The sequence below is a fragment of the Phoenix dactylifera genome, chromosome 1, assembly GCF_051530095.1.
Source record: "Phoenix dactylifera cultivar Ajwa chromosome 1, Ajwa_hap1_PhDact_Kaust_v1.1, whole genome shotgun sequence".
Lineage (NCBI taxonomy): Eukaryota > Viridiplantae > Streptophyta > Magnoliopsida > Arecales > Arecaceae > Phoenix > Phoenix dactylifera.
Genome location: NC_143190.1, coordinates 48515128 through 48529124, shown reverse-complemented (window position 1 = coordinate 48529124; position 13997 = coordinate 48515128). Strand labels below are relative to the sequence as shown.

At 37.5% G+C, this 13997-nt stretch overlaps 1 protein-coding gene across 3 annotated transcripts; it reads left to right on the top strand.

The window, feature by feature from the left end:
- Positions 1-6819: 6819 nt before the first annotated feature.
- Positions 6820-13743, top strand: LOC103715836 (carbonic anhydrase, chloroplastic). 3 transcript variants are annotated; one of them, XM_026807990.4, is made up of 8 exons: positions 6820-7059; positions 9885-9946; positions 10430-10478; positions 11212-11328; positions 11420-11473; positions 11608-11693; positions 12113-12218; positions 13358-13743. In XM_026807990.4, the coding sequence occupies exons 1-8, from the start codon at positions 6868-6870 to the stop codon at positions 13490-13492; spliced, it is 801 nt and encodes a 266-aa protein (XP_026663791.1). In that variant the 5' UTR covers positions 6820-6867; the 3' UTR covers positions 13493-13743. The 3 variants fall into 3 exon arrangements, with proteins under 3 accessions (XP_026663791.1, XP_088560715.1, XP_038981548.1); XM_088704589.2 differs by lacking the exon at positions 6820-7059 and adding an exon at positions 9226-9572; XM_039125620.3 differs by lacking the exon at positions 6820-7059 and adding an exon at positions 9537-9739.
- The last annotated feature ends 254 nt before the right edge of the window (positions 13744-13997 follow it).

Genomic DNA, 13997 nt, shown 5'->3' with positions numbered 1-13997 from the left:
TTTTTTGTATTCCTTTTTTTTCTGTTAATTACTTAAATTATAAGGCATGTTACATGACTCCTATGACATATGGCCGGCAAAAATTTTTGCAATCACGTGAACAACATTTCATTGCACAAATATTGCAAGGAATAGCATCCTTCGATATTGTATAAATCTATGAATCTTCAACTTTAAAATCTGGGCCCTCATCCACATTCTTTTTGTACTAGTATAATTTTTTTTTTATAAAATCCAACTATTTCATGACCTTTATTTTTTTGCTTTTTTTGAAAGTATTTATTTAAGTAACGAGATAGGTTGCGTATGCACTATGCTAAATGGAAAGGGAAACTTTTTGCTCCCGTGAACAACACATGATTATCCAAAATCTGTGAAGAAGAACATGATTCACCATTATACAAACTTCATGAATCTCCAACTTTTCAAAATTTGAGCCCTCCTTCACATTCTTTTACACTGTAACCATTTTTTTCTTTATAAAATCTAACTGTTTTATAATGTATGCTATTTCTTTCAAGGAATTAGTTCCTTAAAGGATAAGATGTGTAATATAGCTATTATGCCAGATAGAAGAGGAAATTTTTTGATACCACATATATTGTATTTCATTATACATGAATACCTTATGAATCTTTAATTTTTTGAAATCTGAACTTTCATTCACATGCTTTTGCACCAATAACCTCTTTTTGTGTATAAAATATAATTGTCTCATAACATATTTCTTTTTTTTCTGGTAATTAGTTTCTTAACCAACAAGATGTGTAATATAGCTATTATGCCAGATGGAAGAGGAAACTTTTTGATACTACATATATAGCACTTCATTATACATGAATACCTCATGATTTTCGACTTTTTGAAATACGAGCTTTCATTCATAATTTTTTTACACCAATAATCTCCTTTTTCTATAAAAACTAATTGTTTCACGATATTTCTTCATTTCTTTCTGGTAATTAGTTTTTCAAACGACAAAATGTGTAATACGACTATTGTGCCAGATAGAAGAGAAAACTTTTTGATACCACATAAATAGCAATTCTTTGAAGCCACGTGGAGAAGTGAAGCCTTGTTTCGGTTTTAGATTTAATGTTTGCCCTCTTTCTAAGGCTTCCGCTTTCTCTATATAACTCATCCTACCATCACCCTTTTCCTCAATCCCCACCCATCTTCTGTATATCCTCCTTTTATTTTCGGTATAGTGGAGTTCATTCATCTACATTCTTCGTACTTTCGAGCGAAATCCAACCATGAGGTGAATTTCATGGCTTTCTGGCTTCATAGTCCTAAGGATTTCTCTGATGTGTGAGATCATCAATACCTTGCCTTAGAGCAACAGGCTGGCTCGGCATGCTCGAGGTAAGGATAAGTAATATTTATTTACTATTTTTTATCTCATTCTATTCATATTACAAGCATAGGAATCTTTATATAATCATAGAAACAATTCTACTAGGTGGCTTATTCTATACCCTAGATGCCAAAGATTTGGAGTTGAAACTATGAAGGGCCCAATTCAGTCTCCTCTCTCAACATCTTACACACATGCAGCACCTCCTCACTCTAGACTTGTCAATCTTATCTTTTTATAGCCCGTTTTTATGCATTGTTGTTTCCTGCAAATAAGTTAACATATTTCATTATAATCAAGTGGATTCGTGTACCTCTTCGTCCTCCTCGGATCCAAGGGGCAAGGCGAAGAAACTATGGACTATCACAAAGGTAGTTAGTCTTCATCAGTAGAGTCGAGCAATCTCAAAGAAAGGTTCAAGCCTTCCTCCATTGGTTGGTAAGGTCAATGCTAATTAACTAAGGCTCAAGTAGAAACTAGAAAGCTAGGCCCACTTCAGAATTAGATTGCCCAATAGTAGAAACTACGAGATGTCTCGAATTTTTTTTTTTTTATGGTGAATGATTTATGTGCTAACCATTCTTTATGTTTCTGGTCTTTTGCTTAGCTCATTAATGAAGAATTGAGCCTGATTTGGAGGATGTTTCTCTTGGTTGCCGCACCAAGATCCTTGGATCCTCGCATGGGGGGTAACTCCTCATCCCTCTCTTTTACCCATACAATCCCTGTTTTCTCCCATCCCTGTCCATTTAACCAAAGAACCTTGTTAGGCTCAGGCTGGCTTATTACAATTTAGAAACCTCTTCTCCTCTGCTCTGCATTCATACCCCCTGCTTTTGCTTAATTATAATTTCTTTTTCCTTTTCCTTTTCCTTTTCCTTTTAGTATCTTAGTTGTAGGAGGAAGAAAAGGCCATATATATAGATGAATATTAATCATGTAATTTGTGACCTGCAGGACATTTCTCCTCTTCCATGTCTGCATCCGGACCTCACAGATGAAATTTGCTCTGGAGATTTATGATGGAGGAACGAGCCATGTTGTTGGTCCCTTGGAATGCTACAAGGGTCCAAGTATGCTTGGAGGAAGTGTTGCGTGCTCCAAATTCAACAGCAGTCTTCCTTCCATGGACATGCCCATGCATGCTTAGATTATCATTTTGTGAGCTCAACAAGGTTCATGTAGATCTGTGTAATCTTAAAGCAGTACAAAATCTTTCAATGTAAATGACAAGTGCAATGTATGTTCACTTTCCTAATCAATATATTTGATTCTAAATTCCCAACTGGCCTTGTTTCTTTTTGTACGAGACATTTTAGCAGTTTTGATGAAAAAATATTTTACATATTCATTGCATGAGAAAATGAGAATGTATGGACGTCGTCCGCTAGTAATATTTTCAGATTGTTAGCTAAAATATTTGAGGCAAGAAATTTTGTACACGATATCCAAGTATTATGTTGATATAAGTCAGAAATTATTTTAGAGATTTTTTTTTATCTTTTCTAATAATAAAAAACTCAAATATATAAGATAATCAAGGTTTTAAATAATGATATTACCATTATAATGGTTTGGTTACCTCCATTACATTATATGTATAATAATGGATGGGTTGATAATAATCATTATAATATATTATTTACTATTATAATAGTCCGTTATAACTTAAATAATGACTGCTATTTTCACTCACCTTTCTGTTGATAGAACACTAGTTTTTTAAAATTCAATTTTTTTTTCAATAAATTTTCCTCGGAAAATGATTGAATGGTTCAAAAGATAATGTTTTTATTTAATAAAAAGTGAAAGAAAAAGACAATGCCATTGTTTTCGTGTTATTGTCCATTATTTTTCATTATAATATTTTTATAGAATTTATTGTTTAAACATTAAAAATATGAAATCGTTACCCTTTAGATAAATAATGGCCATTTCTAGCCGTCGTAAGGGACATACAATAGTTTTTGTTGGGTGTTGACGGTATTTAGGAGTGCTATAGGTTGGATCAAGTCAGGGTTTTAATGAACTCATACCCAGACCCATTTAAGCTTCAGGTCAAAATTTTGTTCCATATTTGGCTGCCTAAAAGATCAGGTCCAAGGATGGTTTTGAGTAATGAGGATCTATTGGGTGTTCGAGTTTAGATATGTCATGACCCATGCCCAATCTAAAATTACACATTTGAGTTTGGATTAGTGCAAATAGGTTCATTTTCCATGGAGCATCGAAAAGTATATGTTCTCTTGAGATTGGCTGTGAGTTACAACCGAGCCCGAGCAACCTATATGGTCACAAGCCAAGCCCCGAGCAGCCTACTTGGATTGGCACGACTCGATTTCACCCTTAAAGTTTGGTTGCCTTCTGCTCGAGGGTAACTCGGCAATGGTAATTGGTTGGATCCAGAAAGACACCGGCGGCATGGTTGGGTGTCACCCCTTGCTTCAGAATATTTGGATCATAGTAGGTGGAGACATTACTTTCGAGGCCAAGCATGTATATAAAGAGACCAATGGAGCTGCGGATTGAGTGGCATCGTATGTGGCTGACCATTTTGGGAGGCCCATAGATTAGTGAGGGAGAGTTGCCTAGAGTGCTATGTGACTTATTATTTTTTAACTTTTTTGGTTGTATTCATACTAAAAGTAAATAAGCCATTCATTGTATAAAAAAAAAAAAAAGTTGGCTGCCTCGATTGGAATGCCCCATGTGTTTGATTTGGAGAGAGGGCTTTTACACGTCCCATCCACGTATGGTGCTTAGATATCACACTTCTGAAATGAGTGGAGTGCTAATAAGCCTAGACATGCATGTCAATCGAGCCACAAAAAGGCCTTCCTCTATAAATCCCATCTAGGTAGTATCATACTCGTTATATTTTGTATCGTATATGTTGTAAACTGGAAGGTTCCGAAAAACTTTTTTTTTTTTACTAGAACAGGTGATTCATATCGGACGAGTACGGATATATCTAATAAAGTTAGAAAACAAAATATCTCGAAGTGCTCGAAGCAACTTCCTATCCTCAGCCTACATGGCACTATCCGTATTACTGCCCACATAGATGGCCATCCAATCTGCAGCCCATTAGCTTCCAAAAAAAAAAATACTTGTCCTGAAAGGGAAGAAAGCCCGATGTTCAATATGGAAAATTAGCCGTGGCTTGGTATACCGAGAACTTGAGTCGGAGGGTTGAAAAGGGACCGCCCGCCTTAAGACCGACCGACGACTCAACATAGAATCGAGCCAATGGACCAAAAAGCTATTTATCGGACATAAATCCAAGATGTCGCCACAATGAGCACATCATGTCCAACTTCTTACACGAACCATCCTTAAATTACACCTCCCCTCCCTCCTTTCTTCTTCTCTCTCCAATCCCTTGCTCCATCAAACAGCCCTCGCATCCCTCTACTTCAACCGTGCAGCTCCTATACAAACAACCATGGGCGAACATGGTCGATCAAACGTTCCCATGGCAGTGGACACGCTTTTTTTGGGATACTTCGGAGAAATGTTCGTGCCTGTGTGTCTGCAGGCATGTAGCAAGGGATCGATCGCCGGAAATACATTGCATGTGGGGAGTGCTGATATGGCCTGATCATTTCCATGTACATACATGTATATCTCAACGGAGGGTGAATGACAGATGTGCGGCCGCTAGGTTCATCTTCTCTGCGCCGGAGAAAGGATCGGACAAGGTATGCCAATAGGTTCTAATGTTCTCTATTATTTTAAAACAATTTAGGACGTATTTGATTGGAAAAATTTAGGCTCTGAAATGAGAATGAGAATGAGTAACTCATACTCCAACCATTTGGTTAGAGGAAGCCTTATTTCTATTTTCACTCTAGAAAGAGATGGGAATGCTTTTTCTACTGTTGGATTTATTTTAAAAGTATTTTTTTTAAAATGCCCTTCGGTTTAATTGATTTTTTTGTTTAATTAATTTTTTGATTTCAATCTCAAATCTAGTCATGAACCAAATATCGGAGAATATAATTTCCATTCCAATTCCTATTTCAATTTATTCCGATTTTGTTTTCGGTTGTGAGCCAAATTCGGCCTTAATATCAATAGAATAAGTAAGAATTTTAATAGCAATGACTGGAACTATGTTATAGGGCGAGACCCGCTAGTAGTTTGGAGACAGATCAAATATTGTTCCTTGGCAAGCACAAGATCTGCTTTCCTCCGGTGCATTTTGTTTTGTTGCAGAGGATTGCATGCACTCAAAGCACAAATTTCCCTTTCAATTTCCGATATCTCCAATGAACTGCTCTGATGCAAATTCTCTACATGGCAGTGTACAAAGGTACGAGCATTCCGAGGCATTCGCTCCCTGGCTATTTTATTTACGCCTGCCATTACCAATCTTTCCGTTGCACGCTCTATCTACTAAAGGCCCATTGGCCATCAGGAAATGTGCCCTCCTCAGGTGAGTGCTTATTTGGATTTAGGAAACGAAGGGCCTTGATGACCCGGTCTAGGTCTAACGTTACAGAACCAGACCCAATTCAAGGTGAAAGCATAATTAAGCTACGGACCAGACCTCGCGCAACCCAGATATCCAAGTCGAAATTTTCTCCTTAGCTCTATCTTGATGCTGAATATGACTCGATTCATTTGCATCCTCCCGATGGCTGCACCAATCTCTGCTTCGATTCAGTCAGGTCTATCATGAAACCACTTCCTCCAAAAATGTTCATCCCAAACTCCTCTTTTTTTTTTTTTTGGTGCACAAATCAATATGAGGTGCAGATTCAGGTCTAGATCAGGTTAAATTATATCTAGTTTTTGTTTGATTTCGCATGACGAAATAGTATCCATTGGTGTGGATGTGGCTCCTTCTTCCTTCCGTATAGATTAATCGCGAGGCCATTTTGGCCTCAACTTTGCTGATAGTGTCACTTGGGCACAGCTCTGTCCAGAATTATAACATAAGGTTCCTCCCTTTTCTTTTCTTTCTTTCTTCCTTTCTTTTTAACAAATATCGGTTACCGTTGTTAAATTGTACCCTTAATTCTTTCTATACTATAATTTGAAAACTGAAGAAAAAGAAAAACATCAAGAGAATCCGATAAATCAAAAATCTAGACATCAGGATTCTTGAATCTCTGAATGCAGTGAATTCCAGTGAGAAAAAATGTGGGCCGGTTTGCTAACTCCATCTCCTGATTTTTTTTTCTTCTTAATCTTATCTTTTTTTATACTCGCATGTATATGATACGTGCCTTCTTTTCTTGCTTCAAACCTCGTTCTTCCAAGATCATGCATCAGATACCATGCATGCCCAAGCCACCCTCTCCATCACAAACTCTCTTCTGAGTCCGTTCCTTTCACACTCTCGTATGTGGCTGTGGCCTGTTTATCTTCAATCCTCATCTGAATCGAGTGGAGGCTGAAGGATAAGAAACCGAAGCCAGAGAGGCCGATCACTCTCTCTATCCTCTTCTTCCCGGGCCCTTAAAAATTATAAGAAGCTTATACAGCCCTCGCCCCCCTGCACAATGTCGACCGCCGCAGCTCAAGGCTGGTGCCTCACCTCTCTCGCCCGCGCCAACTCCCGGAGACCGACCACCGTCCGACCCGCCGCCGTCTCCGGCCTCACCCCCTCCTCCCCATCTCCCTCACCTTCGACTCCGCGCCTCATCAGGAACTCTCCTGTCTTTGCCGCTCCGTCCACAATCGCCACTGCCGTGGTAACGCCGCCGCTCTCTCTCTCTCTCTCTCTCTCTCTCTAGCGGGTGTGACATTTGTTTGCAATATATTGCTATCACCCATCGAGTCAAAACCTGGCAGTATACATATTTAACCATTTTGGTGGGCCGGGTTATGTTATAATTCGCTGCAACGATCTGCTGCAGACTAAATTCTTTACGAGAGCCATTAATTGAGCAGAACATTACTCGATAATGTTGTTATGTTGCTTATTATAATAACATCTCATATCAACATTACAAACATTTTAATACTTTGTTTTGTAACTTGTTAATTTGACATTAGTATACAAAAAAAATTCATTGCAATGAGAATGATATTTCGGTGGTACTTAATTTTAAAAAAAAATAATAGTAATTCCAATCACGCATGTCTTCGAGATGGAGAACATTCTCATTGGTCGGATAAAAATAGGAGAGTTGGTTGGGTGGAGAACATATCAAGAGATGACAGTGGATCGAATAATATCCATTTAAATTTATTTTTATATTCGAATATATTCGAATAAAAATAAAAATTTAAGTATCCGACTAATATCAAAAGAAATGAATATAGATATGAATAGATGACTATCTGATCCATACTTAAATATCCGATTCCATTTTATATAATATTTAAAAAATATTTTAAAAAATAAATGACCATATTAGCATATTATTAACTTGATTTATCATCCGTTTAGTAATATCTTTTATTCTGCAGTTATAAAGTTTAGTTTATCCAATCTATATTCATATTTTTGGTATTGAATTTTTATTTTTATCCATCTAAAATAAATAAAGAGATAAATTTTTGTATCCGTTCCATGTCTATATTTATTAAATAAAATAGATATAAATTTAGATATGCTATTATCTGATATAATTTTAGCCCTAGTTAATATGAACGACAAAAATGGAAAAGATTGATGCAATTCAAGGCTGGATAATTGTCCGCACCTGGCGACTCGTGCTTCGAGCCCCTCAATTTAGCCAGCAGGATGGAGCCAACCACAGGTGCCTCTCTGTCACTGTCTCTCTTCTCTTCTCGGGGCCAACCCACTCCTTGGCGACCTTTCACCCAGTGCTTGGGCCATTACACCCATTACTAATGATGCAACTGGACAGAAGAAAAAAATAATAATAAACTGACAAATTCGAAGTTGGACTCCGGAATAGAAGACTCTTTAAATCGTTAGAAGTCAGCTATGAAAGACACAGAAATGGTTTTGAAAGAAAAATTCATCTGGTTGTTTGTTTGATATTGTCATCTTACAATTAGTCTTCATACATAAATTTACAATTTACAACTTGCATGCAGCTATATTTGCTTTCTAGACATGGTGGTTCGTCCTTAGTGCAAACTTTTGAACAAACCAAGAATCCTCTAGTTCATAGGAAAAAAAAAAAAAGGAAAAACAGATGAAGAATTAGATTTCAAATGATCATCAATATTAAGGATTATAAATTTTTCAAAATATAAAAGTACAGTTGATCCTTGGACAGCTCTCAATTACCGAAAAAAATAAAAATCAAAATCAAAACTCGCCGGGCTTGTTCCGGACTGCCGAAGAACTTCGGATGCCAGGTTTTGTATGGTTTGATCGGTTTGGTTACAGTAGACGGTCCCACGCGCTTCTCACCATTTCCAGGACGGCAAGGGCGCTCTCTTTTTTCTCCCAGAACGCGCCATCGATGTTGAAGTATAGCAGCGCAGCCCTCGTTATTTCAACCTCTCCAAATGACTCGTAGGTCCCACCACTCACCGCCCTTTGATTAGAGGCAGAGAGGAAGACACTTGGACGTTAACAAAACAATTTGAGACGGCTAGTTTTTTTGTTTTTATTTTTTTTTTATTTTTTTTTGCTGAAGCGGATATAAATACATCCAAAAAAAAAATCAAAAAATAACAAATTTCCAAGCGCACTAAATAATCTCCCTTTTTTAGCCACGGAGTTCTCCAGAGTGATCAGCCACATCCTAATATGTTGTCTTATTGCCCTCACAATATGAGTGCTGTAAAGCCATCCCATCACTAATCATAGTCTAGATATTTCTAAGCAACGGATGGTACACGTCCATCTTTTATGAGACTGCTAGTTCGATGAATGGTGATGGTGATGATAATAAAAAAAAATAGGAAAGTATGTAACTTTAGGGGAGCCTACCACCATTAGTAGGGACACGTTGGGTATATGCATTTGCTTCTATGACCTATACGGTGATGCAGTCCAACAGCTGATCTGCTGCGAACCGTCCGTCGTTTGGGCCGGCTACTTTATTCGCTCTCTAGAAAACGTTTGCTAAAAATTATGACCTCAGGGTAGAAAACGGTGAGATATATTTTAACTAATTCGGCCTGCGAACCATCCGGAAGCAGAAAAGGCCGGAGGCAGAAAACGCCTATAAAAAAAAGTAGCGGAGAAGGCGAGAGAGAGAGAGAGAGAGAGAGAGAGAGAGCGCATCTCCACCTCATTTTCAAGACTTTAGAGCAGAACCTATCCAGAAAAAACAAGGTCCCCCAGAATCGCCATATCTCTCTCTCTCTCTCTCTCTCTCTCTCTCTCTGAATCAGTATCTATACCTTGGGATTTGGATCATTTGATTCGGAATTTCGACCTGAATTCCCGTCTGCCATCAGAAGATCCATTGGACCTCTTCTGCTTTTTTCCTTTGTTTATCAGTATGAGGGAGCATCTTATCCTAAATTAGTTCCTTTTTCGTGAATCAGGATCATGAGGAGAAACGAAGATCACCCATCTATCGTTTGAAAAAAATCACTCCAATTCTTTAATTTTGTGATATTTTTACTTTCTGAAAAATTGCAGGAAATGGAGCCTGTGGAGAGGATGAAGACCGGGTTCGAGCAGTTCAAGAAAGAGGTCTACGAGTAAGTGGCATTGAATTACCAAATTGCCCTACGCAACTTTTACTAAAATTGGTTGATATAATAACATTTTTAGAGCTTTTCCCGATTTCCTTATTGAATTGAGCTGAAAATTTTATATAAATAAAATCTTTTAGCTCATCTAGCTTGTATTTTTTAAAAGCCCATTTAGATTCTAGCCTTTAGGCTGCGGAAAGAAAAAAAAAATTAGCTGGATGAAGTTTGGTTGATATAAGACAATATTTAAATTTTATAAAAATTTTAGCTTAATTTTGTAGAAATAGACGGGCAACACTTATGTACATATTTAACTATTTATATAATTATTATACGGAAGATATGAGAAGTACAGAAAAAAAAATCACCTTGTTGTTGTTGTAAGACAAGCATACAATATACCATCTCAGGATCTAATTAAGTAACAAATCTACTCTTGTATAGCATGATATTCAAGTCCTGACATTTCACTCTCCATCTATTTCGCAGTAAGAAACCAGACCTGTTTGGTCAACTTGCAGAAGGTCAAAGTCCAAAGGTGAGCTTCCCTATTTGAAGATTAATTGGAAAATTGAACACTTAGGTTTTACCTCGACAATCATTGGAATATTGATTCATCTTTTATATACATAACAAAACTTGTTTTGAATGTTACATCAAAAAAAAAAAAAGTTTTGAATTGGGATCCCCTCTAGCTAACTGATGTTGAAACAAAAAGACCTAGCTTCAAATCATTGGCCATCTTGTGCTGCAGACGTAATTTAGGGGTAGGGGTCTCCAGGTATCTTGTAATGCATGTCTTGCAAGCTCCAGTCAATCGCAGGCTGTGTAACAATTCATGAATGGTCTGTGCCTTGGAACTAGGCTTATCCAGTTTCATCTCAAATAGAGAGAATTCCAACTTAACTATGTCACATATAGAGAGATTGTTAAGTATGAATGGCCTGTGCTTTGGAAGTTGGAACTAGACTTACTCCAGCTTCATCATCAAAAAAAAAAAACAAACAAACAAAACAAAATGTCTCTATTACAAACTCTCTTATTGGATTCTATCTAATCTAGTTATGGTGCAAGACAAAAGAGTTTTAGACTGTTTTAGGGGGACAACGTCACAAGATAAAGAGTTCATATTCTTGGATTTTCTCTGCGGAAATGGAAGCGTCGTGGACACCATTAGAGAGCATCGTGTTTTTAATTTTTTTCTTCGAATTACGAACCACCACAATGAACCAGAAGCTTCCGCTCACTAAGCGACACGTGGTACGACGCAGTTCATGGTGTTCGCTTGTGCGGACTCCCGCGTGTGCCCCTCCGTGGTGCTGAACTTCCAGCCTGGCGAGGCCTTTACCATCCGCAACATCGCGAACATGGTCCCACCCTACGACCAGGTACACCATCCCTCCCCTCCTCGCCCCTTTCCTCCATCACTGCCCGTCCATTCTCTGATCACCCTGCGTTGCTATGCTCTTATCCGCACAGACAAAGTATGCAGGCGTCGGATCGGCCATCGAGTATGCAGTCATCCATCTCAAGGTCAGCACCAATCGCTTCTTAAATTATTTTTCTTCAAAATTTTCCCTTGCTACGACCGAGACCACTTCCAAAAAAAAAAAAAACAATTATCAAGATGTTTACTAATCGGACGGCTCATGGGGGAATTTGGACAGGTGGAGAACATTGTTGTGATCGGCCACAGCCGTTGCGGTGGGATCAAGGGGCTGATGTCCGTCAAAGACGATGGAACTACCAGCACGTAAGGCCGGCTTTTTTTTTAAAAAAAAAATAAATTAATTATTTTTAATTTGTTTTATTAAAAAAAAAAAAAGTAGTTCGCACTCTCTTTTTGTCATAATTTAGGGGCATTCAGCGTATGCCCATGTTCCATCATGGAATCTTCGCCTCCCAAAAGCGTGGGGGTTCGGTAAATATCGTACTTTAGTACTAGAATGTGATTATTCAATCACGGACGTCAGATAAGCATTGTACGGCTGGGAAGATCCCGCTAGGCGCGATGATGATGATGGGCATCAGGATCGCGGTTTTCAAGCCGTTTCCTCTTTCGAATATTCTATATTCTTTTAGATAGCTCGATTTTTTTTTTTTTAATAACTTCTAGTTCCTTGAAATCTCACACTGTGATATAATACTGTGATTGTAAAAAAATTTATGCAGCGCCTTCATAGAGGATTGGGTGAAGATCTGTCTTCCAGCGAGGGAGAAGGTGAAGGCCCAGCACGCGGGTTTGCCTTTTGAGGACCAGTGCACCCAATGCGAAAAGGTATCGAAAATAAATAAATAAAAAACAAAACTCTCTCCTCCACCAGTACTTGCCAAGCCCTTTACCTTTTCTTTTCTTGTCCATGGCGAGCGTTAGAAAGCATTCTCTTTTACTTTTGAGTGTTGATGCTGATTCCATGGCCAGCAATGACTCGGACCTTTCAATGGATTTGCCTTTTCTACGTCTTCTAATGCTCATATTGGCCATGTGGTATTAGAAGAGAAGATATATAAGCTGCACCCTACCACATATGATTGTTTTGCTAATCTCAAATGAAATTTAAGAAAAATCTACCTTTTGTTTAAAAGATACATTATCTAAAAAGTGTGACAAGTTTCGAATCTTTAGCATATAGGTATTGGTTCATGTAATATGTTAGCAATTTTATTAGGTCTTTTAAAAGGATTTATGACATGAAATTGCTTCCCCTTTTTTTTTTATGTCTTTGGATTTTAGTTTTCACTTGACAACTAAGTATGCCTAGAACTTTTCTTTCATTCCTTTGGTTTGTTTGCATTGGCATTCCTATTTTAGTCTGTAAGGACAAAAGAGTAAAAAGCTTCTATTTTCCAAGAAAATATATGATTTCTTCTATGGTCAAACATACACATCACATTAAAAGAAAAGGGATACATTTGATGCTAACATAGGGGCACAATTAGTTATATCATAACTCTATCAAAATTATCAAGAAGTGTTAAATTTATCCAGCATTGGCTGCTATGAGTTATATCGTTTGAAGGGTTTTGGTATCTATCATATCACAATAATTGTCTGGAGGTAGCTGTCAATCAATTTACTACTATGAATGTTGAGTTAATATTCCAACCCTTCTCTTATAATAATTTAGTTCTTGTTCCATGACATATTGCCGGAGATACCTTTGCTTCTGTCAACAAACTTATATGCTGGAGCCTGTATGTGAGTGAGAGAGAACTTACATATATTTTGTAATCAAATCCAAGTTTTGACTGAATATTTGAATTTCAATAGCAACCATTTTGGTTTAACGTCCCTAAATCCTGTTGTATTAACGTGTCATAAAACTTGTTTTCTGAATAGTCCTTTATTTGTATGTACTCAAGCTTATTTTCTTCCATTGCACTTACTTATACTGAATGCCTTTAAAATTCTTGTAGGAGGCCGTGAATGTCTCTCTTCAAAATCTGCTGACTTATCCCTTTGTTAAAGAAGGGTTAGAGAAGAAGACCCTGAAGTTGATTGGAGGGCACTATGACTTTGTCAAAGGTAGCTTTGAAACATGGGAGGCTTAAGCTCGCATTTGGCGGACCCCTTTAAATGCTTTGAGGTTTTATTAGTAAAATATAATTCTAACTTGGGGTCTATTGGTTCTATGATGTATGCTTTGTCCATGATATAATAAAAAGTGTTAGTAACTACAATGTTATGAGGACTACCCTTTGTAAATCGCTTAAGAACTATTTGTGCAGAAGCATTCATAGATCGTGTAACGATGTATGGTTGCATAAGTTTAATACGAGAATTTAAGTTTACTGTGTTTGTATTTTATTTTGCATACTTGTATGATTAGCCTAGTACTTAAACTATGTGGTTTTGTTGTCAGAGATTAATCATACATGTACAAAACATTCAAGTTCTTATAAATTATCTGATGATGATAATTAAGGTTTAATCTTAGCACTAATAGAGGATGAAATGGAGTCTACTATTAAGAGCATGGCCTCTGAAAAGGCCCCTAGGCCTGATGGATTTTCCCTTTTATTTTTCAACGCCTTTTGGTCTATCATCAAGAGAGAT

Excerpts from the sequence above, each read along its gene's own strand:
- LOC103715836 (XM_026807990.4), top strand. The coding sequence starts at position 6,868 with ATGTCGACCGCCGCAGCTCAAGGCTGGTGCCTCACCTCTCTCGCCCGC. Across the intron at positions 9,947-10,429 it reads TTCAAGAAAGAGGTCTACGA|TAAGAAACCAGACCTGTTTG; the intron begins GTAAGTGGCATT and ends TCTATTTCGCAG. Across the intron at positions 12,219-13,357 it reads AGTGCACCCAATGCGAAAAG|GAGGCCGTGAATGTCTCTCT; the intron begins GTATCGAAAATA and ends AAATTCTTGTAG.